The sequence below is a fragment of the Nelumbo lutea genome, chromosome 7, assembly GCF_056320005.1.
Source record: "Nelumbo lutea isolate HS-2025 chromosome 7, American lotus-T2T, whole genome shotgun sequence".
Classification (NCBI taxonomy): domain Eukaryota; kingdom Viridiplantae; phylum Streptophyta; class Magnoliopsida; order Proteales; family Nelumbonaceae; genus Nelumbo; species Nelumbo lutea.
In genome coordinates, this window is record NC_142690.1 from 4903865 (window position 1) to 4927765 (window position 23901).

The 23901-nt window shown below is 38.2% G+C and overlaps 2 protein-coding genes across 3 annotated transcripts in view; both read right to left on the reverse strand.

Annotated features, from left to right (window-relative positions):
- Positions 1 to 10634: 10634 nt before the first annotated feature.
- On the reverse strand, positions 10635 to 15105 carry ADSS (adenylosuccinate synthase). Its single transcript, XM_088954918.1, has 5 exons — positions 14594 to 15105; positions 12184 to 12876; positions 11784 to 12095; positions 11304 to 11525; positions 10635 to 11075 (listed from the first exon to the last, which is right to left on the reverse strand). The coding sequence occupies exons 1-4, from the start codon at positions 14915 to 14917 to the stop codon at positions 11355 to 11357; spliced, it is 1500 nt and encodes a 499-aa protein (XP_088811044.1). The 5' UTR covers positions 14918 to 15105; the 3' UTR covers positions 10635 to 11075; positions 11304 to 11354.
- Positions 15106 to 17927: 2822 nt separating this feature from the next.
- LOC148844768 (uncharacterized) overlaps positions 17928 to 23901 on the reverse strand; it is a 37875-nt gene continuing 31901 nt past the window's right edge. The window contains exons 10-11 of one of the 2 annotated variants that reach the window (XM_088954069.1): positions 19870 to 19929; positions 17928 to 18374 (exon numbers count right to left, since the gene is read on the reverse strand). In XM_088954069.1, coding sequence (XP_088810195.1) covers positions 18264 to 18374; positions 19870 to 19929 — 171 coding nt within the window. In that variant the 3' untranslated portion in view covers positions 17928 to 18263. Of the gene's footprint in view, positions 18384 to 19869; positions 19930 to 23901 lie in introns of both variants that reach the window. The other variant, XM_088954068.1, reaches the window with a different exon arrangement.

The window sequence follows — 23901 nt, forward strand, 5'->3', positions numbered from 1 at the left end:
CTTATACTTTCGATTAGTGACAGATATGTAATACTTGAATGCCCTGAAATTTTAAAAATAAGCACTTAGCTCTATTCCGTCAGTTAAACATTGTATAATGTCAAAAGTATCCTTCTCGTGCTTTTTTTTTTTATATCATTATCAAGTAATCGAACTTTTCTTCATAATAATGAATTTAATCTATATAATAATCTCAAAAATACATTACATTATGTAATGTTTAATTGACTGAATACTAATAGATGGACCTAAGTATATTTTTTAAAGTTTAACGCATTCAAGTGTTGTAATTAAAAGTTTGAGGTACCTATCTGTCACTACCCCGAAATACAGGATACCTGTCTCTAATTTACCCAAAAAATAACACATAAATTTTGATTCTACCCCTCTCGTATCCAGATTTACATTTTTCTTCTTCTCACAGAGTTAATTACATTTTTCACCTATCAACTGGCCAAGCGGGTTTAACGATGAAAAATAGGGACAAGTCGTGTTGGGATCTCCTATCAGCCGCACATTGAGAACATCTATACTTATATGTTGCCATTCATTATCTTGGTAAGATTATTGTGGGTAGGAGATCTGGATTGAGTCAAACTGGCAAGATGCCAACTGACTCATTGTAGTGAAGATTGAAATCACATCAGTGTCCCACATGCACAACTCAGCGTAGATTGGAAACACTTTTGATATTTATCATTGGGAGATATTCTCAATACACAGTAGGAATGTATTGTTAGTGCCAATGTGAACTTGTGAAAATTTGGAATCATTTGGGGGTTATGGTTTTGAGGAATGGGATTCCCGAAGCAAGCAAAAAAAACGATAAAAAATAAGAATTCAAATTTAGTCCCAACAACTATTGCAACCATGCATCTAGAGCAATTCCTTAGATCCAGACTCCAAAAATAGATAGGAACTGAACTAGAAAAGAAAAGGATAAAAGTCTATTGCGGCTAGGGGTGTCTATGAAAAACCGAAAAACTGAATCGAACCAAGAAAACCGAACCGCAAAATGCGATTAACCAAACTAGCCGGTTCGGTTTCGATTCATAATTTTTGAGAAACCGAAGGACCGATTCAGTTTTCGGTGCACCTATAAAAAAACTAACGGTTAATTGAACCAACCGGTATATATATTTATATGTATACTTTATAAATATTTTTAATATATATCACATATTTTCTATGTATTTTATATAAATATATATTCATTATATATAAATATATACTTATATTATATTTATAATAATCTATTTACAAATATATTATATATTTTTAAATTATTTATAATATAATATTATACATATATTTATATAATATATATTATAAATATAAAAAAAAAATCGAAGAACCGAATCAGTAGACCGGTAATACTGGTTTGATTAACAAAAAGGGCCATGGTTCGGTTAACCGAGCTGTGGACACCCCTAATTGCGGGATAGTGATAAGCCTTACTTTGAGATTCCAACATTTTACCCCCTCTCCATTAATAAATTGTCAGAGAAAAGGATAATTTATTAAAAGGCCATTTTTAAGGTTTGTATGAGTGAAATTAGGGGTGATCATTTCAGCCCGGCCCAGAAATTATGGACTTGGGCTTGGATTTTGTGTTCAGGCCTAGCTCGGGCCCAGCCCTGCAAATTTTAGGGCCGGGCTTGGGCTTAATACTTCAAGCCGGGCCTAGCCCGCATATATTTAAACTTACACATTTTGTGTATAATGTATACATATGTATACATGTTATTTTATATTATATTATATATTATATATATATAAATATTATAACACGACATGTATAATTTATATTATATGTAATATTTTACATTATATAATGTATAAAATAAGTTTATATGCATGTTATGTCATTTAATATATAGATATATAATGTTTTATATATGAGTGATATTGGCCCGGAATCAAGCCCGACCCGACTCGGGCCCATATAGACCTAGATAGGGCTTATGCTTCAGGCCCAAAACCCCAGGCTAGGTCGAGCCCGATCCTAAACTATAGCCCTTATCATAAGTGCAAAGCCCGGCCCGGCCCATGATACCCCTAAGTGAAATACAACATTCCAAAACGATAAAAATGAACAGGACAAAGCAGTTATCTCTTTTTTACCCATTTTATTACTACTATAAAAAGTATGAATAGGGTTTAAGATTTATGGAATTTTTTAGACTAAAATATCCCTTTTTTTAAATAGGGTGCCTATCTATTATGAGGGCAAAAAATGTAATTTGAATACTATTATTCATTGCATTCAATTCCCTCTCATTAAATTCCATCTAAGTTATTAATTCTCATTCAACCTCATTTAACCATACATTATGGCATTTTGTTTCTTTTAATTACTAAATTCCACTAATTAAATCCATACATAAATAATTCTAATAACATAAAAAAAAAACAATTTTGGGTCAAATAAGCCAACCCATGTTGCATTGTTGCCACAATTAAATAATAAAAAATTAAAACTTGATAAAATGCAAAAAAATATGGAAATTAAAGAAAAGTTTGGGAACATCTTTAATATCATATATTCATCATATTAGAGAAGAATAAGTATGATAAATAAGAAATACTTTTATTAATGGTGGAAATTGAATACAAAATTTAAGTAAATTAGAAATAAAATCATTTGCTTATTCTCTCTCATTAAGTCTCATATCTAAGGTATATTCTCTCATTAAATCCTATATTTAAGCTATATTTTTCTCATCATTAAATTCTATTAATTAAATCTACAACATTGATTTTAAAAGTATAAAAATAAATATTCTAAAAAATAATATAAAAATAAAACTATTTTCTTCCCTCCCGGTGGTGGATAAGCAATTTAACCATTTGGGTCAAATAGGTTAACCAATAATGTCATAATTAAATAATAAAATTTTGAAATAAATAATACATAAAAATACAAAAAGGAATTAAGCATATCTCTAATATTATAGTCATTACACTAAATAAAATTAAGTATGAAATGTAAGAAAATATTTTTATTAACGATGAAAATAGAATTACAAATCTAAAATAAACCTTAAAATTAAATTAAATGATGTCATAGTCAAATAATAAAATTTGTAAAATAAAAATACAAAAACAAATCACAAAAATAAAGAAAACATTGGAGAACAACTTGGGCACATATTTGATGTTATATATTTATAAGAAATAAAATAAAATATTGAACACATCTATAATATTATACATTCATTATATTGAACATAAATAAGTATTATACATAATTTTATCAATGATGGAAAATGAAATAATAGAAGGTTTGGGCTGTGGGTTAGTGGTTTGGGTCAAATGGATTAACCAATGATGTTATAGTAAAATAATAAATTTTTAAAAAATAAAAAAGGCATAAGGAACCAAAAATATAAAAGTTATAAAAAAATTGGGCACATATCTAATATTATCTATTAATTATATAAAATAAAAATTAAGTATGATAAATAAATATTATTTATATAATGTAAATGAAATATATAATTTAAAATTGATATGAAAGCAAGACAGTTTTCCTGTTAGATGGTGGGTTCATGATCAAAATTTTCAAATAAACTCATGGTGATGTCATAATTGAATAATAATAAATATTTAAAAAAGATAGAACACAAAAAATGAAAATTATACAATTTTGTCGAAAACATTTGAGAACATTTCTAATGTTATATATTCATCATATTAAATACAAATTTATTAAAATAAAAATTATTTTTATTTATGATGGAAATAGAATACAAATAATAATAATAATAATAATAGTAATAATAACAGTAAAAATAACAATAACAATAACAATAACAATAGCAATAACAATAACATAATAATAATAATAATAATAATAATAATAATAATAATAATAATAATAATAATAATAATAATAATAATAATAATAATAATAATAATGGTGATGATAACTATTGTCATTGTAATTTAAAATTTCAACGTGCAACGTCAGCATTTACTAGTATAAATAAAAAGTTAGAACAAATACTTAGAAAAATGACCAAATGATCTATAAATTAAGGAAAGGGTAGTTCAAAGATTTAAAAGTGTTTGCATGTAATAGTCAAATGAGAATCTTTTTTTAAGTCAATTGATAAAATACTATGAGGACATGTTAAAATTTAGGGGCTTTTATAGTTCAATCCACCCCTAGGGCGGAGGTAAGATTTGTAGGAGTGGACTGAATCCTATCTGTGGATTGATGCCAAATTCACGGGCAAGATGCGGTTTAGAGGGGGGGGGCTAATAGACTAAGAGGGGACTGCAATTTCAGATTTCTGAGGTGAAGTGCAATCCACTTATCCCTAAAATTTAAAAGTTCATAGAGGTCTTTGTCACAAATGAAAGTTCAGGGGCTAAGCAATCCCAAAATACAAAGTGATAATATGTAATTTACCCAAAGAAATGAACAACCAAAAAATTTCCAAGAGTAACTTCCTATGAAATCAAAGTTTCCCTAATTTGAGTGCTTTAGAGAGATAATTATCCTTGTAATTAATACTCTTAAGTAAAACCCATAATTATCCTTGAAATCATTTTTTCAAGTATAAGGTGTAAGTCCTTTATCCCAATTCTCAGTCAGGATTTTGAAAATATCTTACTATAACAACATTTTTTCTGCAACTTTAAAAATTTTGCTTTGTATGTATCATCTAAATTTAATTATATAATATTAACTTGTATCTTTACCATTTATTCACACGCATGCATAGTTGGTGCCCCTTCACTAGTTTTCATGTCAAAATAAATTATTTATTAATTTATAATTATTTTAAATATAGTATATTTTATTTGAAGGATTTTCCTTATCCTCAACCAAGTCCCATCCAAATATTCCACCATTACATTCTATTCAATATCATACATACATACATACATATAGTATAAGATAATTCAACTTAACACAAATATGACATCTTATTTGAAATCAAACTATGATTTTATGGGCAGTTTTTTTTAGCCATATTGTGACGGTTCAGCCACCATCAACGCCATCAGCACGCCATCTAAGTGTTTGGGTTGGGTCCTTGTACTCTTTTTGTAAGGGGGGTATACCAATGGCAATTATGTAAATAGTAGTATGCATGTACAGTATTTTGATGTATTATTCTGTCACTCCCCCAAAAACTTAACGTACTCTTTGGGGGGAGGTAGGTAGTCGAGTGAGCTCATAAGCGTGTAAAGTTTAAGCATGAGATCCCCTCGACACTGTACTGTGTGCTTGTGCTTACCACTGATTAATGCAATACAAGTGGCATTTTGTCTAATTTGTGTGCACTCATGTTTCCTTTTGTGTGTTGTTGTTTGCATTTATAGGCTTTGTTGACCCCAATCGAGCGTCACATGGGACCCTGTCGACTAGCCCCGTGACAGTTGGTATCAGAACTAGGTTGACACTAGCGGTTGTCAAGCCCAACGAGTCACTGTCGTGCCCCGCAACAACACCAGCTCGATGAAGATTCGTGACACGCAAGAGGAGATTCAGGAAAGGATCTCACGGGTTTATTATGAGGACGAGCCTAGAGATAGCTCTCCCAAAGACAAAGGCGTCAGCCCAAAGCATAGCAAGCGTGACAAGTCAGTTGACAAGCTTGTGACCATGGACAAGCGCATCATGCGCTATGAAGCAGTGGTTGGAGAAACTCGTGACCGCGTGGATGAGCTTCAACTCAACCTTGAGACCGTAGCATCGGTCGTGGAAAGATTGGAGGACCAGTCCGGTGATAGCTCCAACAAGCCAGACAACCCACTAGAAGACCTGGTGAAGTGCCTACAGATCCAACTCGAAGACTTGAAGGGCGAAGTGACCCTTCTGAAGAGGCTGATGGCCAATACAGCCAGCACACCTGCTGCTCCAACCCCTCCAAAGATCAAAGTCTGCGAGCCTACCTCATATGCAGGGACCCACGATGCCCGGGAGCTTGACAACTTCCTGTGGCAAATGGAACAATATTTCACCGCCGCCGAACTTGTTGAGGAGGCGGCCAAGGTGCGTATTGTTGTTATGTATCTTACTGATGTTGCTATGTTATGGTGGCACAGGAGATGTGCCGATGCGAAGCGAGGATTATACTCCATTAATACCTGGTCCATGTTCAAGAGCGAGATAAAACGCCAGTTCTATCCAGAGAACGTGGAGTACCAAGCTCGTCGAAAGCTCAAAAATCTAAAACACACGGGCTCATTGCATGAGTACGTGAAGGAGTTCTCCGCACTATCGCTCGAGATCACGGACATGTCAGATAAGGACCTGCTCTTCAACTTCATGGACGACCTACAACAATGGGCCGAGCTTGAACTCCAGAGACGAGGTGTGAAGGACCTCGCCACAGCCATGGCCGTTGCTGAACAACTGGTAGACAACAGACGACCAAGCAAAGACGGCCCCAAACCCAACTCTTATCAAGACATAGGGAAGGTTGGAGGTGATAGGAAACCTTACTACGCGCCCGAAGGAGACTCTGGATACAGGGGTGGCCAGTTTGTGAAGAGAAGAACAATTCCGGCACCATGCTTCATCTGTGAGGGAAAACATTGGACTAAGGATTGTCCTAGTCGGGGGAAGCTCAATGCCTTGTTTGCAAAGCTTAGTGATGATGAGCATAACGAGGAGGAGAAGGAACTAGGGAAGACAAGAATGGGGGCTCTACGAAGACTCAATGCAATGAAGAAGAAGACGAGCCCGCAAGGAGCACCGAAGTTCAAGCCGAAGGGACTGATGTATATAGACATTCTCTTGAATGGTAAGCCCACAAGAGCCATGGTGGATATAGGTGCTACCCACAACTTTATCTCTATGGAGGAGGCATCCTGAGTAGAACTTGCACCTACCAAGGAAGTCGGATGGTTGAAGGCTGTGAACTCTAATGCCAAACCCATACAAGGTGTAGCTCATGGGGTGGTCTTGCAACTTGGTGACTAGGAAGGGACGATAGACCTCTCAGTCGTGCCCATGGATGATTTTCAGGTTGTTCTCGGCATGGACTTCTTAACTCAAGTAAAGGCGGTGCCCATGCCTTTCCTCAACAAAGTGTGCATATTCGAAGATCAGGCTCCTTGCATGGTTCCAGTTGTGCCAGAGACCACGTCCACCCCCAAGATGCTCTCAGCATTGCAACTCAAGGATGGAGTGCGGAAAGGACATGCCACTTACCTAGCCACATTGGTGGACTCCGACCTGCCTGACCCACCAATCGGGCATATCCCACCAGCGATTGCTATGGCACTAGAAGAATTTCAGGATGTCATGCCTCCCACCCGAAGAAGCTTCCCCCAATGAGAGAAGTTGATCACAAGATTGAGTTGGAGCCTGGAACCAAACCACCGGCACGCCTGCCATACAGAATGTTTCCTCCTGAGCTGGCTGAGCTACGAAAGCAGTTGAATGAGTTGTTGGATGCCGGATTGATTCGGCCTTCTAAGGCCCCTTTTGGAGCACTAGTCTTGTTTCAAAAGAAGCATGATGGATCTCTTCGGCTCTGTATTGACTACCAAACTCACCATCAAGAACAAATATCCCATACCTTTGGTGGCCAACCTCTTTGACCAGCTCAGCAAGGCCAAGTACTTCACCAAGCCAGACCTGAGGTCGGGGTACTATCAAGTGCGCATAGCTGAAGGAGATGAACACAAAACAACTTGTGTTACACGATATGGGTCCTTCGAATTTCGGGTCATGCCCTTTGGGCTCACCAATGCTCCAGCCACCTTTTGTACATTGATAAACAGAATATTTCATCCCTACCTAGACCAATTTGTTGTTGTGTATATTGATGACATTGTAATTTATAGTAGAACCTTGGAGGAACATGTTGACCACCTCCGTACTGTTTTCCAGGTCTTGCGGGACAACAATCTATTTGTTAAGAAGGAGAAATGTTCTTTCGCCACAAAAGAAGTGGCATTCCTCGGACATATAATCTGAGCAGGCACAATCAGCATGGATCCAGCTAAAGTCAAGGCCATTCAAGATTGGGCACCGCCCACCAGGGTCACTGAATTTCGCTCCTTCCTTGGCCTCGTGAACTACTATCGAAGATTCATCTCTGGATTCTCAGTACGAGCCACTGCCCTCACCAACTTACTGAAGAACACTAGTATGTGGATTTGGAGTGAACGTTGCCAAACAGCTTTTGATGACTTGAAGAGAGATGTCTCAGCAAAACCTGTCATCGACTTGCCTGATCCAACCAAGCCGTATGAGCTACACACAGATGCTTCTGATTTTTCCATTGGTGAGGTCTTGATGCAAGAAGGACATCCCATCGCCTTTGAAAGCCACAAATTGAATGATACAGAGAGGAGGTACACTGTGCAAGAGAAGGAGATGACAGCCATCATCCACTGCCTCCGCACATGGCGATACTACCTGCTTGGCTCCAAGTTCGTGGTCAAGACTGACAACATAGCTACTAGTTATTTTCACTCACAGAAGAAGCTGAGCTCTAAGCAAACTCGATGGTAAGATTTCTTAGCGGAGTTTGACATGACTCTAGAGTACAAGCCAGGGCCAATGAACAGGGTTGCTGATGCACTTAGCAGGAAGGCCGAGCTTACAGCACTATCCACAGGTGAAGGTCCCTCTCAAAGCTAGATCAAACTGGACATCATTAAGAGCATCAAGGAAGGACTCCAGAAGGACCCCATCGCTCAAAGCCTATTGACAGCGACTCGTGAAGGGAAGACTAGGCGGTTTTGGGTTGAAGAAGGCATTCTTTTGACAAAGGGAAGGCGGATATTTGTACCGAGAGTTGAAGACTTGAGGAAGACTCTTCTACGTGAATGTCATGACAACTTATGGGCAGGACACCCTGGGTGGTAGCGTACCTTGGCACTTCTACAACATGCCTACCATTGGCCTCATATGGAGCAAGATGTTCGATAATACACAAGAACATGCCTGATTTGCCAGCAAGACAAACCTGAGCGTGCCAAGCCTCTTGGACTCCTACAACATCTTCTAATTCCCTCACAACCTTGGGAGAGTATTTCCATGGACTTCATTAGCGGTTTTCCTAAAGTGGGAAACTATGCATCCATCATTGTTGTCGTTGATAGATTTTCCAAGTATGCCACTTTTACCCCAACACCAAGGCACCTTTCAGCTGAAGACACGACATACATTTTCTTCAAGCACATGGTGAAATATTGAGGAGTCCCACAGAACATTGTTAGTGATCGAGATCCCCAATTCACTAGTGCTTTCTGAACAGAACTATTCAAGTTTCTTGGCTCGAACTTGAACTTCTCCAGCAACAGCCATCCAGAGTCAGATGGGCAGACAGAGAGAATGAACTCCCTCCTTGAAGAGTACCTCCGCCATTTTGTATCAGCTACATAGAAGAATTGGGTTCGATTGCTGGACATTACACAATTCTCCGTCAACTCACAAAAGAACTCATCCACCAATCAAAGTCCTTTTGAAGTCATCACCGGCCAACTACCAAGATGTCCGCATAGCATCGTCAACGACCATCAAGGAAGAAGCCCTCAAGCCTTCACTTTCACCAAGGAATGGAAAGAATGCCTTGACACCACTCGAGCCTCCCTAGAGAAAGCCTCTAGAAGAATGAAGAAATTGGCCGATTTGGATAGACGACCCGAGAACTTCCAAATAGGTGACCCAGTCTTAGTAAAACTCCATACCCACTGCCTTAAGTTCTTTCGAAGAGTACACCCCGAGCTTGTGAGAAAATATGAGGGACCCTGCAAAATATTAGCCAAAGTAGGAGCTTCAGCCTACAAACTCAAATTACCCCTTAACTAAAAGTACACCCTGTCTTTCATGTAAGCCAACTTAAACCCTATCATGCCGACAACCAATACACCTCCCGAAACCAAAGTCAACACCCACACCCATCCTACCAACCACCTAAGAACCGATCCCTCAACTCCATCCTCGACCATAGGTTGTCCCAATCCTTCCAAACATCAGAATGGGAGTACTTGGTGAAGTGGAAGGGACCTGCAGAAAAAGACACCTGGGAGCTAGCAGAAGACCTATTTGCAGAAAAACTGGACGAATACCTGAGGAAGAATCTTCGAGGGCGAAGATTGAATTGAGTGGAGGAGACTGTGACGGTTCAACCACCATCAGTGCCATCAACACGCTATCTAAGTGTTTGGGTTGGGTCCTTGTACTCTTTTTGTAAGGGGGGCATGCCAATGGCAATTATGTAAATAATAGTATGCATGTACAATATTTTGATGTATTATTCTGTCACTCCCCCAAAAGCTTAACGTACTCTTTGAGGGGAGATAGGTAGTCGAGTGAGCTCATAAGCATGTAAAGGTTAAGCACGAGATCCCCTCGACACTGTACTGTGTGCTTGTGCTTACCACTGATTAATGCAATACAAGTGGCCTTTTGTCTAATTTGTGTGCACTCATGTTTCCTTTTGTGTGTTGTTGTTTGCATTTGTAGATTTTCTCGACCCCAATCGAGTGCCGCATGGGGCCCTGTCGACTAGCCCCGTGACAATATGGCAAATCATATTACAAGACAAGTAAAAAAAAAGATATAACAATATAAAACAGACTAATTTTGCATAAAATAAGGTAAGCATGAGCATCAAAAATAGCTTGAGCAAGCTCTGCAAACGGCACAAAAGTCATTCATCTAACTAACAGAGATTATGCAATCGATAATGTTAACTCCCTCAACAGCACAACTGAGCACTAAAGCAAATCCATCAAAGAGGGGCTCTGAAATACACAAATTGCCATAGCAAACCCCAAACCATGGCAAAACCATGCATAGTTTCAGAGGTTAACGAAGACCTCTTAAACCAGTAGCCACCTCAATATCAACGTCAACAGATGCCAAACCATACCTAAAACAAAATCAATGATGCCACATGCCAACCATACATCAAATATATCAGATTTTAGAATAAAACCATATCAAAACCATATTTTGCAATGACCCTCATTCAGAACCATCAACTCCCATGGAAGTTTGGCCTAGTGGAAGTCAACAGATTTGATCCCCAATCAAGAAAGGGAAGGATAAAAATCTAGAGATGATAACTCGTTCTGGATTGATCTCTCCCGACCTGTAAAACAAAGGGAAAACAAACCTCAGGCTCCAAAATTTCTCTAATAAATTATTGAGGGTTTCAATAAACTTAAACATAATAAGAGATAACTTGTTCAAAGAACCCCCATTGACGGAGCTTATATACTATAACATCAATAGAATGTGATGCAAACAATATAATTCACATCCATTAACTCCGTTTATAGGGGAGGATTTCAGCTGGGAAACAGAAGCTCCCACTCACTTCTGAGGACAAGATAAACGCCTATGGGTCATCCAGGGACTGATAAAGAAATCACTTGAATATGAGAGCATCACGACCGGGTCCAACCCCAATATAGTGGATAGGTACACCAACAAGTTCTTCTATCCTTTCAACATATCTGCGTGCAGCCTGCGGAAGGTCTTCATAATTTCTGGCAGAAGAAATATCACACTGCCACCCGGGTAACACTTCATATTCAACCTGAATATGAATTAGATGCAAGTCATTAGCAGAATATTAAGATATCCTCCTATCCTGGAAGCATTAAGACTGTGTTTGGCTTGAAGGAAAAGGTAGGGAAAGGAATGGAGAGGTAGGGGGAACCCTATACAAGGTTTTTGTATTCATTTCCCTTCCTTTCCCTACACCTTTTCCTTCAAACCTAACACAGCTTAAGTGAACCATGTTTCAAAATAAATAAATAGTGTATCTCGATTTATCTTAAGATCAAAAACTTGCCCTCAATTGCTCAAGAACTTGAAGGTCTGCAGGGAATGACTGGATTGGCGTGCCATCCCTCTCTTTGTAAGAAATTCCCAAATAAATTTCTGGGAGGTCCGACAGGACATCAAGTTTTGTGAGATTGAGGGAAGAGAAACCATTGATCATACAGCAATATTTCAGTGCAACCACATCAAGCCAGCCACAACGCCGAGGACGACCAGTAGTAGTTCCAAACTCCTTCCCAGCAACCCTAAGAAGGTCTCCACGTTTCCCCAGGATCTCTGTTGGGAAAGGACCAGAGCCAACCCTTGTAGTGTATGCTTTTACCTGCATGTGGTTTCTCTTTAGATAATGCTAAATGACTGTACGAGACAGTATGATGTTTCATCACTCAAAAATAAAAGAATCCACTCACCACTCCTATCAGATCACCAAGGACTTTTGGAGCAATGCCAAGCCCTGTGCATATCCCACCTGCTGATGGGCTAGAGGAAGTAACAAATGGGTAGGTTCCAAAGTCAATATCCAGCATTGTCGCTTGACCACCTTCAACCAATATTTTCTTCTTCTGGGAGATGGATTCATTCACAACATGGACAGTGTCAGCAATGAAAGGTTCTAACCGCTCAGCAAACCTCTTGTAATGATTAACTTCTTCTTTGAGCATGTGAGGGCCATAGTTAAACCCTTTGAATTGTGAAGCTGCATCTGATAATAACAGATCAAGCTTCTGGGCAAAAGTATCCATGTGCTCCAAGTCACTTACTCTTATGCCATTCCTGATCATCTTGTTTGAATAACAAGGCCCAATCCCTCTCTTAGTTGTCCCAATGAAGGAATTAGCGAGCTCAGATTCTCTAAGCCCATCAGTTACCTGATGGAAATCAAATAACAACTGTGCACGATCAGATACCAGTATCCTTCCCTTACAAGAGATTCCATTAGACTCAAGGCCATCAATTTCTTTAAATAATCCCGGTAGGTGCACAACAACTCCATTTCCAATAATACAGAGGGTTTCCTCATTGAGGATTCCAGAAGGAACAAGGTGAAGAGCAAACTTCTTTCCCTCAGAATTATATATGGTATGTCCAGCATTTGCTCCACCCTGACATCAAGAAAAACAAAGGCTTTAGACAAAATTTAACTTTTGATTAAATGGAACTGGTTTTCACAGGATTATACATTGATCACACTATAAAATGGTATGGCAAGCTAATGAAGGCTTGGAAGCATGGAAAGAACCCATGGAGCATAGTTGAAGGCATATAGACAATTCTAGGCAACAATCAATAATGGAGGGCCTATTTACCAAGGCATTGCCTAAGCATAGTTCTATAAAATAGAAAATCAAATTCTAGGTTAGTCCTATGGTTTTACATGCCAATCAGCACTGCCAAGACAATAGAGTTTTATAAGAAAAAGAGAAGAAAACTCTTGAATCCACATTAGAAGATTGAGAAATCTCTCAAAGAACTAACTAACATTTTTTTTATCGGTAACTGCAGAAATTTCAATAATAGAGAAAGAAAAAGTAGATACAAAGAGTATAAATCACAGTACACAGTCAGTGAGAAACAAAATCTCTTATCTCTCCCCCACACAATTCCTGTCTTACAGCTAGGACTAACTTTAACTTTCATAACAACTATTTATAAGAATCTCTAACTTAAAACCTATACCTTTAGCTTTCATAACAACTATTTATAAGAACCTCTAACTTATAAGAATCTCTCTTTTTTAGGGGAGGGGGGTACCAATATCAGGTGTACAATAGCTTATCATATCTCATGAGGGAAACTAGCTTAATTGCCTTGTTGGCAATTAGGCTTCTGGTTAACTTCTGCGACCTTTGTTGGCAATTAGGCTAGTTTCTGTGACACATTATGCCCGCATCTCTAATCAAAGCGAGGATCAGAGATACACAAAAGCAAGCCTCAATATAAATATAGAGCCAAATCCTATCCAGATCAACCTAGATTTCAGTATGAAGCCAACAAAAATAAAGACCAATCTCAAATCACAGCATAGTAGTTCATCAATTTTAGACCCAGAGAGAGAGAGAGAGAGAAGAAAAACAATAAGAAATCATCATCGGCAACCCCCCATTCCTCTTAGAACAAGCTAATCAAAATTGGCTATGTTTCTACAAAATTTCAATCTTCTCACTCCTTTCACGTCTTTTTCATAAGATGGGGGCATATGGAAACCATGCTTGTCTGCGGCAAAACAAAATTTCACCACGGGGCTCCAACAACCCACCTCCCTTCTACACAACCTGAACAAGTGTCATCAATGATACCAATTATTTAGGCATCAAGACACGAAGCAACAAGTGAGCAAATATTATACTTCTCATTTTCCAAACTATTAGCTGAATACAAATTCACTACAGGTGGTAGACTGGAATACTGTGTCTTATTTCTAGTTCAGTGACTTCAGTCCTAATTAAATTTAGGTGGTAGTAATTTCAATCCCAAAAGAAAGATCAAGCCCACATAAGAAAATAGCATGCAGCTTCTATTGAAGAGCAGACTGATTTACATCGAAGATCAATTCTTCGTACACTATTTGATTCCATCAAGTGTCAACTACACCTTAGAAATAACACCAACCACAATCTACATAAGAAAGAGAGCAATAAGATGAAGCAATGAAGAAGAAGAAGAGATGGAGGATAAGAACAAGAAAGAAATCCCCACCAATTTACACTATGGAAAATGGAAATTGAATATTCACTATCTAAAGAAACCATAAATCCAACACGAACACTGCGTAGAAACAATTAAAAATTCTACAAATATTTGAGAAAAAAGGATTTATACCTGACAGCGAGCAACAATGTCGAAATGCCCAGCCAAGATATCAACGAGCTTCCCTTTGCCTTCATCACCCCACTGGCAACCCAGCACGCCCGAAACCTGACTCAGCGATTTAACTCGGTCCAAACCGTATCCGGTCTGCTCAGCCGCTCCCAACGGGGAGGAAGAAGCCGCAGCCTTTGCAGAGCATGCTATGAGCTTCCGGGAGGTCCTAGAAGCGCATGGGGACAGCAAAAAAGGCCTATGGTTTCTGCTCTTTCCGCCATGAAAGCTACTCCGAGGAGATGAAATAGGATTTAAATCGAGTCTCAGAGTAGAAAGGCTCATACTGGTACCTGAAGCTCAGACCAAATGGCGGAAAAATGGATAGATGAAAATACGAGAAAACGTGGGAAAGCTGGTTACGGAATACGGAGGGAAAGCTTTCATTGCAACTCTTTTCTGTGGATACTGGGTGAAAACTGAAAAGGATTGTGAATGAGAGACAATGATACTGTACATGTATAAACACAAAACCAAATGAAATGCACATGATATACATCGTTATCAACTCGAATTTCAAATAGATCAAACGGTAGACAGCACTTGTGCAAGTAATCTTAACGATGGTCGATATTGCTCTTAAAAGAACCTTTCGTACTCGCGAGGCGCAAGTTGACTGTGGCTTATATTTCACGCTCGTCGCTCGGGACCCACTATTATTAACATCGACTAATGGATGCTGAGATCGGATTTGTTCCTCCAAGCGCGCCATTACAGCGCATCGCAGCCGTGCATCTTCGGTTGAATTATAACATTAATTACTTAATTACTGAAGATGCTCCCAATGCACGGCTGCTATGTACTGCGAGTTTGGTGTGAGGCGCGATAGATGCGTTTGGAAACAATGCAAATGGAGTGTAAATTTTGGTTGAGGGTAAATTTACATTCTGGTTCATTTTTGCCTGTGTTTGACAATATTATATTTATGTATTGACATATGACACATTAATGCATATTTACATTAGTAATAAGCTGTAAAAGTACATCAATGAAAAATAAGTAAATTTGCATTTAAATGGGTTTTTGATAAAAAAAATGCATATGTTTTATTAGAATTTATGTTTGCATCCATTATAGCTAAAAGTCTATTTAGTAAGAAGGTAAATTGGTCAGTGCAAAACTAACCCAACTTTGCAATTTATATGAACCGTTTTACACTACATATTTGCATTCACACTTATTTGCATCATTTTCAAACACACGCTAAGGAATAAATTAATCAATCATAGGGATAAGTTGACTACACTTCACCTCATAATTCTGAATTGAACTGCAATCCTACAACAATTCAAAATTTAAAACAGTTCCACCTATTACACTCATACCCGCTCATGAATTGGCATCAATTCCGAGTTGGCACCTACCCCAATTGTACGGTGGAGCTAAGATTTATGGGAGTGAACAGAACAATTAAAACCCCTTGTCTCTTAGATATTCTGGTTTGCTCCTTATACAACGTGATTCACACCAACCTCACAATGCATCGTAGTTATACATTGGGCAAGAAGATCTATACAAGTCAGGCTTCTCGATTTGGACAATTTCAACTTATGACCCACCTGCCCCGGGCTTGTATCAAGTCCGCACACAATGCAAACCGAGCCCTGGCTAAGCAAGCCTTATGGTCGGCCCCAAAATTGTAGTGTATACACAATATATAGTATTAATATCTTCTACCAATCTGTAGAGTATAATATCTTATACATTTGGGGGGGCATTCTTTTTTTGGATTTTGAGAGGGGGGAATTTGGTCAATGGGATTTTGGTTCCAATTGACCAAAAATCTCATGTTTTTTTTTTTTTTCAGATTAATGTGGGGACCAAGGAAAGTTTGAGATGGGTAAGTATCTAAGTGATACCCATCATCTTCTAGGTGGATAACTAACTTTCCCACCAGGTAGAAAAGTTTCCAACACATGGATAGGACAAAAATGCTCTCTTTTAATAATAGATTTTTATGGCTAAAATGCTCATTTCCATTTTTACTTGGAAAATAAAAGAACATAGGTAATTGTAAATAACTTACCAAAAACGGGGCCTTAGTATTTAATCATATATCACCGATAGGGATGATAATTGATTTTTTCTTTTTGAGAATGAGAATAGCACATCAGCATACTAATAATTCTCATTTAAAGTCGGCGGTTGCGAGACTCAAATCCACACATCTGCCGGAACAAACTAACTACCAACTAAGCCACCGCTCAGTTAGATCAATTGGTATAATATCTTACAATTATTTTTTTAATATTTTAATATTTTATAAAATACAAATCAGTGCAAGTAATATTTTATATACGATTTATAGCATGTATGTATGTATAAATGGCTTTAAAACTCCCCTTCACCTTTCTAAAAGGTACCCCTCATGATTGGCATGTCAAGAATCTACGCCTTGTGACATGCAAGTGGAGAGAGATTGAATAGGGAAAAATAAATAGACTAAAATTATAATTCAGATTAGCTGAACATGATGGTTCCAATCATAAATTATTCATAGGTTGAATGGTTTTGGGCCTATTGGCCGTGGGTCATTAGCATTAGTTCCACGGCTTGCTAAACAGTTATTGAATTCAGTTAATCCTGTCTCCTAACATTATGAAATTATGAAGCCAAGGCAAGTATAAGCATTCTAGGACCCACACCAGTTGAGAAACAAACCCCAAATCAATATTTTCCCAAACCAGATAATAGGACTTTCGTTATTAAAACTCAACACACACACACATGTTTGAGGAACACCCCTAAATTGAAATGATTAAACTTAACCAAAATGTGATTAATGCAGTTCGAACATACTTTTTTGAATCCTGATTCAGCTTTGCTCTGACCTTTAAAAGGACCCTTCACTTATTTAGAGAGAAACTTGGACAACAACAACACTATTATTCACTTTACCATCTTTCACTAAACTAACTTGCTCCAAAAAGCCTCAGGCTCAGAAATTTAAGTTAACAAAGCACCTCGAGCCTCTCACATCCTAGTTATATCATGATAAATTAATAAATTTTCATGGAAAATTTTCTTAAAATATGTGCCTATAAGCAAAAATAACAATTTGTTGGGAATTGCAAAGGGTATGCAACTTTTTAAGAATTTCAAAGCTGCATTAAAATTTTTGCATGCAAATTGCATATCGACAGCAACATGACCAATCTGATCGTACATAAGGAATTCGAAGTATTTGTAGATTTTGAGTGCAATAGAGCCGGTATAAGCACTGGAGAAAATTTAAATGGACTCCATTGTTTCACGAGTTTGGAGAACAAGATAGAACCTTATAGAGAAAGCAAAATATCAGAGCTGGATCGGTGGCAACTCTGCTAAAAGAAGATTGCTTTAGAGCACCAAGTTCCGATGCCTTGACCATATAACTTCACCATTGTGCCTTCGTCACTCATCATGTTCTTGTCACTTATTAACATAAATATATGTAACATCTTATCAATAATCATATTGGCTACACTCGGAGTGAATTAATTGGCTGAAAGGTTATAGATGGGGCTTATGTGTTTCTTTTCACTTTCATGGTAAAACCAGAATATAAGCAGAGAAAGCAGAGACAAAACACTCAAAAGACTAGTATACAATACACCATTAACTCCAATAATCCATCTTTAATTCCCTCCTTTCAGCTGCTCTTTTGGACAATGCCATTCTCAATCAAATATTCAACAAATTCATCTATAAGGTAGGGCCAAGCACCTTCTGCATCATAGTTTGACAGAGCAGGATCTACTGTCTGCATTGACTAAAGCATTATGAACATCAGTAATATGTTTGAAGTCAGCATCCACCAATCATGTTATTATGGATCCAACCAATCACACATGCAAGTGTCAAACTTTGAAACATCCCAATACTCTGTTCAAAAAGAGACCAAGTTTTCTTTTGCCAACAAAGATTTTTCTTTATCAATAACAGTATAATTTTATTACTTTGAAAAAAAATCATTACAGGTTTTGTGGTTCGCACCCCTTGCACAAAATGTAATCTTTGCTGACCCCATTACATCTTATCAAATTGGTATTATGCCCCAATACATGTTTCTTTGTGCCCCAAATATTGATAGGTTGTCAGCCAATTGATTAGCTGATCTTGGAGTCCAGATAACATGAGGGAGGTATTGGGCTAGGGGGTTATGAAGGATAACTTAGGTGATAAGTAGTCAATTTAATTTCTCATTCTTTGTGTGTCTTGTTTGGCAAATCTTACTGGGAACACTGAATTTGGCTCAGACGAAATGGGAGTTTAGCTGCAACATTAGGGGTTGAGCTGCATTCAATAGAGCTTCATAAGCTTGTGAATGGTGGAGGGAGGTTAGTGAAGAGAATGGAAGGAAACAAATCTGATTTTGTCATGTTTCCTAGCTGCTGGGCTCTGTTGGTTAGCATTGGTTGGCTGTTGGTGGGGTGGTTGTCTTTGGTGATGGTGGTCTCTTCTTTTTTTTTTTTTAAATAATTTAATTTCCTTCTTCTTAAGTTAGGTTCTGAGTCAGTGGATGGTTGTCTTAGATGCGTTTCCTCTTTTTATTCAAACAAAGGCTTTCTTTATTATCAAAAAAGTTTTTTTACAAGCAACAATAAAAAAATCATTTTACACAGACCATACAACATACAGAGAAATTTAGATGTTGGAATGTCGCATTCCAAGAAGTCATAATACTAAGAAGAAACTCAACTCAACTCAGCCTTAATCCCAAGAATACTATGGAAAAAAATAAACAAAAAAAAGGAGATTACCTAGATAACTTGATACTTAATGAGACAAAAAGGGAAAGTTCTGGTGTTATCAAGCACCATAATGAAAGAGCCTTTTTTTTAAGGATTGAAAGCATCTATTGCCCAGCCACTAATGAGCTATGTAACTGTTCAAAAGTAAGCACTTGTGGCTTGATAGATATGGAAGAAGTTTCCATGTTTAGCAATACAAAAGAGAGTGGATAGAAGCAGGTATAGATCTCTTCAGGGTCAGTAGCTGTGACCAAACTGGCAAAGAAACTAAATTTGCATACCATATATATATGCCAAGATGGCTACAGTGGGAAAGCACATAGAAAACATGAATCAAGGAGTGAAGGACATAATCACACATACAGAATGCACATTATGAAACCAATCTACAAATCAGGAATGCTAGTGAATACCTAAATACATATGGACAATAATGCATATTTATGCTCCATGCATGCATGTGAGCCACACAATTATCCAATATCATGTAGTACAAATTCTTACCCTCGCAAATTCCAGTAGTTGAGACCAGGTGTCCCTTGGGATTGCTTTGTTATGTCGGGCCTAAGTTCAGAGGCATCAAAATATTAATAATAGAAATATAATGTAATCAATTTCGAGTGGAACATCTATTCACTTAAACTCAGAGATTTGAATCACTGCTTAGCTGAAAATTACATAGAATAACCATGGTAGGATGCAATGGTGATTGACCAATCAAAGAAGAAATGAAAGAATTAACCATCAACTAGGTGGGGGGAAAAGGTCTATAAGTTGATCATGACGATCTCCCAAAACCCATCAATGCTCCTCCAAAATGTCTCCAGATTGAATGCTTAAATACATGTTTTGAAGCAACCAATATGAAGTGATCCTTACAATTGGAATAGAATCATTTCACAAGAGAGGAAGAAAAATTCTACCCATGTTCAGCAAAATTCAAAAACTTACTACTTGATCTACCTATCTAGGAAATTCAAATTTGTCATAAATTAAGGATAACTTCACTAAGCTTTCTTAAAGATTTTTCCAATTTTCCCCAGGAGAAAACTATCAAAACATCACTTTTTGGGACACTTGAATGTCAGGCCTTGGTATTCACAACTAGAGACCTGCATAAACTATTCAGGAGTTAATAGTTTCAGACTCTAAGTAGTCCATCAATTACATATACCCCTAGTAAGGTAGCTCTGTAGTTTGTTCTCTATGTAAGTAATTCCCCACACCCACTCCCTACCCCATGAAAAAGTAAAACCAAGTGGGGGCAAGGAGACCAAGGAAGAAAACCTTTCAACCATTTGAATTTTTTATTATTTTTTTACAATAAACCAAAATGGATTAAGAAAGTAAAATGGTTTACAAGCACTATACGGGCAGCGAAGTTAACCAAACAAAAAAGAACCTCAAAGGTCATCCCAGATTCAAAGTGAAGACAAAAGAGCCTAGTCATAGGGATATGAGGGAGGTGATTAGTCTTTGAGAAAATGACAAATCGAAAGTCAACTTCAATAAGACTTGTGTGGCAGGTATCAACATGGATGATGAAGAGATATATGAATGTGCAACAATTCTGGGTTTACCTCGGGGGGCAACCCGGTGGTGGATAGGTTCTCAAAAAGGCTTGCCTCCTGGAAAAGTAATTATCTCTCGACGGGTGGAAGAATTACCCTGATCAAATCAACTTTGGCCAATCTGCCAGTCTACTTCCTTTCGGTTTTTAGGATGCCTGTGGGGATTTGTAGAAGGTTAGAGAAGGTAGTGAGGGATTTCTTATGGGAGCTGAGAGAGGAAAAGAGGGATCATAGGATGAGATGGGAAATGGTGATTAGAAGCAAGAAGCTAGGGGTCTAGGAATCGAGAACATTCAGAAGAGGAATACGGCCTTGTTGGGAAAATGGTTATGGAGGTTTCTGGTGGATCAAGATAAATTGTGGACAAAGGTGATTAAGAGCATACATGGGGTGACGAGAGATGGCTGGGACGCAGGAATTTCGGCCAGAGAACCTACAACAGCACCTTGGAAAGCATTCCATGCTATTCTTCCTTGTTTTCTACCTTTTGTCAGGTATAACTTGAGCTCTGGGAACATGTGTGGGTGGGGGAGGCAGCACTTAAAAGCCAATTCCCTTCTCTATTCTCCCTTTCTAGGTACAAAAACTTGATTGCCTCATCATTAGTCCCATCTGTGGGTACATGGCCCGAGCTTAATTGGGATTTGGATTTTAGATGAGGTATTAGAGATTCAGAGTTGGAGTTGGTATGGTCCTTGGTTCAGATACTCCAAAAGATCTTCTTAGAATCGACAAAGGGGGATTCCTGGATTTGGATACTTTCCTCTTCTAACTCTTTCAATTGTGCCTTTTTTTCAATGCCCTAACTCAACCCTCTCTTGCTCCTGCCATTCCCTTTCCTTCTAAAGAAGTGTGAGGAAGATCGGTTCCACCTAGGGTCGGAGCACTTTGCTAGGAAATAGCTTTGAAAATAATTAATACTTGGGATCAACTTCAAAGAAAGAAGCCTTTTTGGTGCTTGTCCCCGAACTGGTCTACCCTTTGCAAAGCCAATGGAAAGCCTTGCTCTCACTTACTTATATCCTGCCCTTTTATTTCATCTATTTGGGAGTTGTTTCTCTCTTTATTTGGTTGCAGGTGGACTCCCCCGTCAAGCATTCAAAGCCTTTTCATATACTTTATAGGTAGCCGGATCAAAAAGAGGGGAAAAATCTTGTGGAGGTGCACCAAGGCAGCGGTTTGTTAGACAATTTGGGAGGAAAGGAACCAAAGGATATTCGCTGAAAAAGAATGAAGCAGGGATACAATTATAGAAGTGATTACTTTGAGGGTAGCACAATGGGTAAAGACAACGAACCTACTTGATGATGTTCCAACAGAGACCATTGTGAACAATTGGCAGGACATAGTAGTCTCAGTGCCAAGCAGAACCAATGTTCATCCTTTGTGGCACCCCCCGATGGAAGGTTTTATCAAACTCAACTTTGATGGGAGCAGTGAAGGAAATCCAGGGCCATCTGGGGTTGATGGTATTTTCAGATCAGAGGCAGGTTCAGTAATAGCTCTTTTTTCAGAACCAATTGGAGTTAGGGATTCACTGAGAGCAGAAATTCTGGCTCTGCTGGAGGGAGTGAAAAGGGCTAAGAAGCTGAATATAAACAGGTTGATTACTGAAGGAGATTCGCAAGTGGTGAATGGCTGGATAGAGAAGGCAAATGATGGGTTATGGACATGTATTAATGAATAAGGGCAATTCAAGTGGTTAACTCAAGGAATGGATGTGTGTGTCCAGTGGGTTAAAAGATGTGCCAATTCATTTGCAGATGCTTTGGCTAAACAGGGGGTGGGAAGAAATCATTTGTTTTGGGCTACACTGTAATTTTCCTTTTGGGGGTGAGGTAAGAGAGTTTACCTCCCTCCACCTTTGTATTTAAACTTTTTTCTTAATTAATGAAAGTTTTCTGTTACTGATTCAAAAAAAAAGCCGCCAAACAACCCCCAACATACCCGATGGATAAAATCAACTGCTGCAGCAACAACCAAAGCCAGCCAGAAGTCATCTCCACAGACACCACCAGCTCACAACTCATTTCTTACCCATTTCTGCCTCTTGCCCTTTTTTTTGGTATCCTCTCATTTAAGCTTCCTACAACCCAAGGCTCTACTATACTACAATGCCTTGATTTGGATATGGACTTGGACATGGATACAGGAAACAGGGAAACAGCTTTTCTGTTTTCTAAAATCCCAGAAATGGATACAGGTATAGGTATCCCATGTAAAATGCCCATATAATGCATTTATGTCTAGCTTCAAAGCTAAATGTCATTTCTCAGTATTTCCAGATTTAATTAAGTTTCTATCATGTAGAGACTTTAAGGCATTGTTTGGGAGTGCTTTTTGTTTGTAAACAGGTTTTTTGACAAAGAAAAAGTAAACTGATTATATTAAAAAAGGAGAAAGATACATGAGGAGATGTACATACTACAGCTAAACCAACAAAAGGAAATTACGGAGGCAGATTTCTTTCACTGTACATAGTTTCCCTAAAGGTAACCGATTTAGCTAAACCATCACTTTAGAATTTAATTCTCTGGGAATCCAGATTAGATTTACAGTCATGGTGTTCAGAATGTCTGGCCTCAGCCAAGTAGTGAGCTAGTCTCCAAGGGCCTCCCTCCCCTAACCATCTTATTGTGTTTGCAGAGTCTCCTTTTAGAGTTAGAGCAGATCAGCCCTTCTCTTTAGCAATTCGAAGACCTGTGAGTGCAGTCAGGATTTCTGCTTTTGAAGAATCAGACACCCTGATTGGTCAACTGTATGCCCACATAATGCTTTCCTCCCTCCCTCTAAAAACTCCACCAATTCCAACAACTCCAGGGTTTCCTAAAGCGCTTCCATCAAAATTTAAAGTCAGCTCTGAAACCAACCTTGCAGGAATAGTAATTGACATGCTAGAGGTCCTGGTGAGGAGAACAGGATTTCCCCCAAATCTCTTCGTAAAACATTCAGAGATAAGCCTTTG